Below are 466 nucleotides of genomic sequence, written 5' to 3' on the forward strand. Positions count from 1 at the left end.
CGGGGACAGCCGTGCCAGGACGGGGACTGAGCAGGGGGACCTGGCATGGCACCAGAGGAGTGCGGGTTCCCAGGGGATGGACGGGGGTCCCTTGGGGCTGGGGGAGCTGCGGGGGGCCAGGAGCACCCAGGGGGAGGCAGCCCCTTGCAACCTGGGACACGGGAAGAGGGGGGTGTCACCAGCTGTTCCGGGGGTGGCACCCACAGAAGGAGATGTTCTTCATCTGGAAGAAGTGGCTGCAGCGCTCAAACTGGAAGAGAGCAGTCGGCTGAGGTGTGGGCACCTGGCTCGCAGCAGGGCAAGTGCCCGGCCCCCCCACCCACTCGCACCCCTCACCTCCTCGTCCCGGCTGTACTCGGTGACAGTCAGGATGAGTTTGATGCCCTGCAGCGTGATCTCCAGGTCGCAGCTGGCCGGTGGGCGCAGGTGCACCGTCAGCTTCCTGGTGGTGGCAATCTGGGGGGGG

At 67.8% G+C, this 466-nt stretch overlaps 1 protein-coding gene across 1 annotated transcript in view; it reads right to left on the reverse strand.

The window, feature by feature from the left end:
* Positions 1 to 466, reverse strand: part of MAPK8IP2 (mitogen-activated protein kinase 8 interacting protein 2) — a 20,719-nt gene that overhangs the window by 591 nt on the left and 19,662 nt on the right. Inside the window, 3 exon segments of the mRNA XM_009274844.1 lie at positions 41 to 106; positions 180 to 244; positions 337 to 466. The exon segment at positions 337 to 466 is cut by the window's right edge and continues 18 nt beyond it. Of these exon segments, the coding sequence (XP_009273119.1) occupies positions 41 to 106; positions 180 to 244; positions 337 to 466 (261 nt within the window).

This window comes from Aptenodytes forsteri, unplaced genomic scaffold (genome assembly GCF_000699145.1).
Source record: "Aptenodytes forsteri isolate BGI_AS27 unplaced genomic scaffold, ASM69914v1 Scaffold304, whole genome shotgun sequence".
Taxonomy (NCBI): domain Eukaryota; kingdom Metazoa; phylum Chordata; class Aves; order Sphenisciformes; family Spheniscidae; genus Aptenodytes; species Aptenodytes forsteri.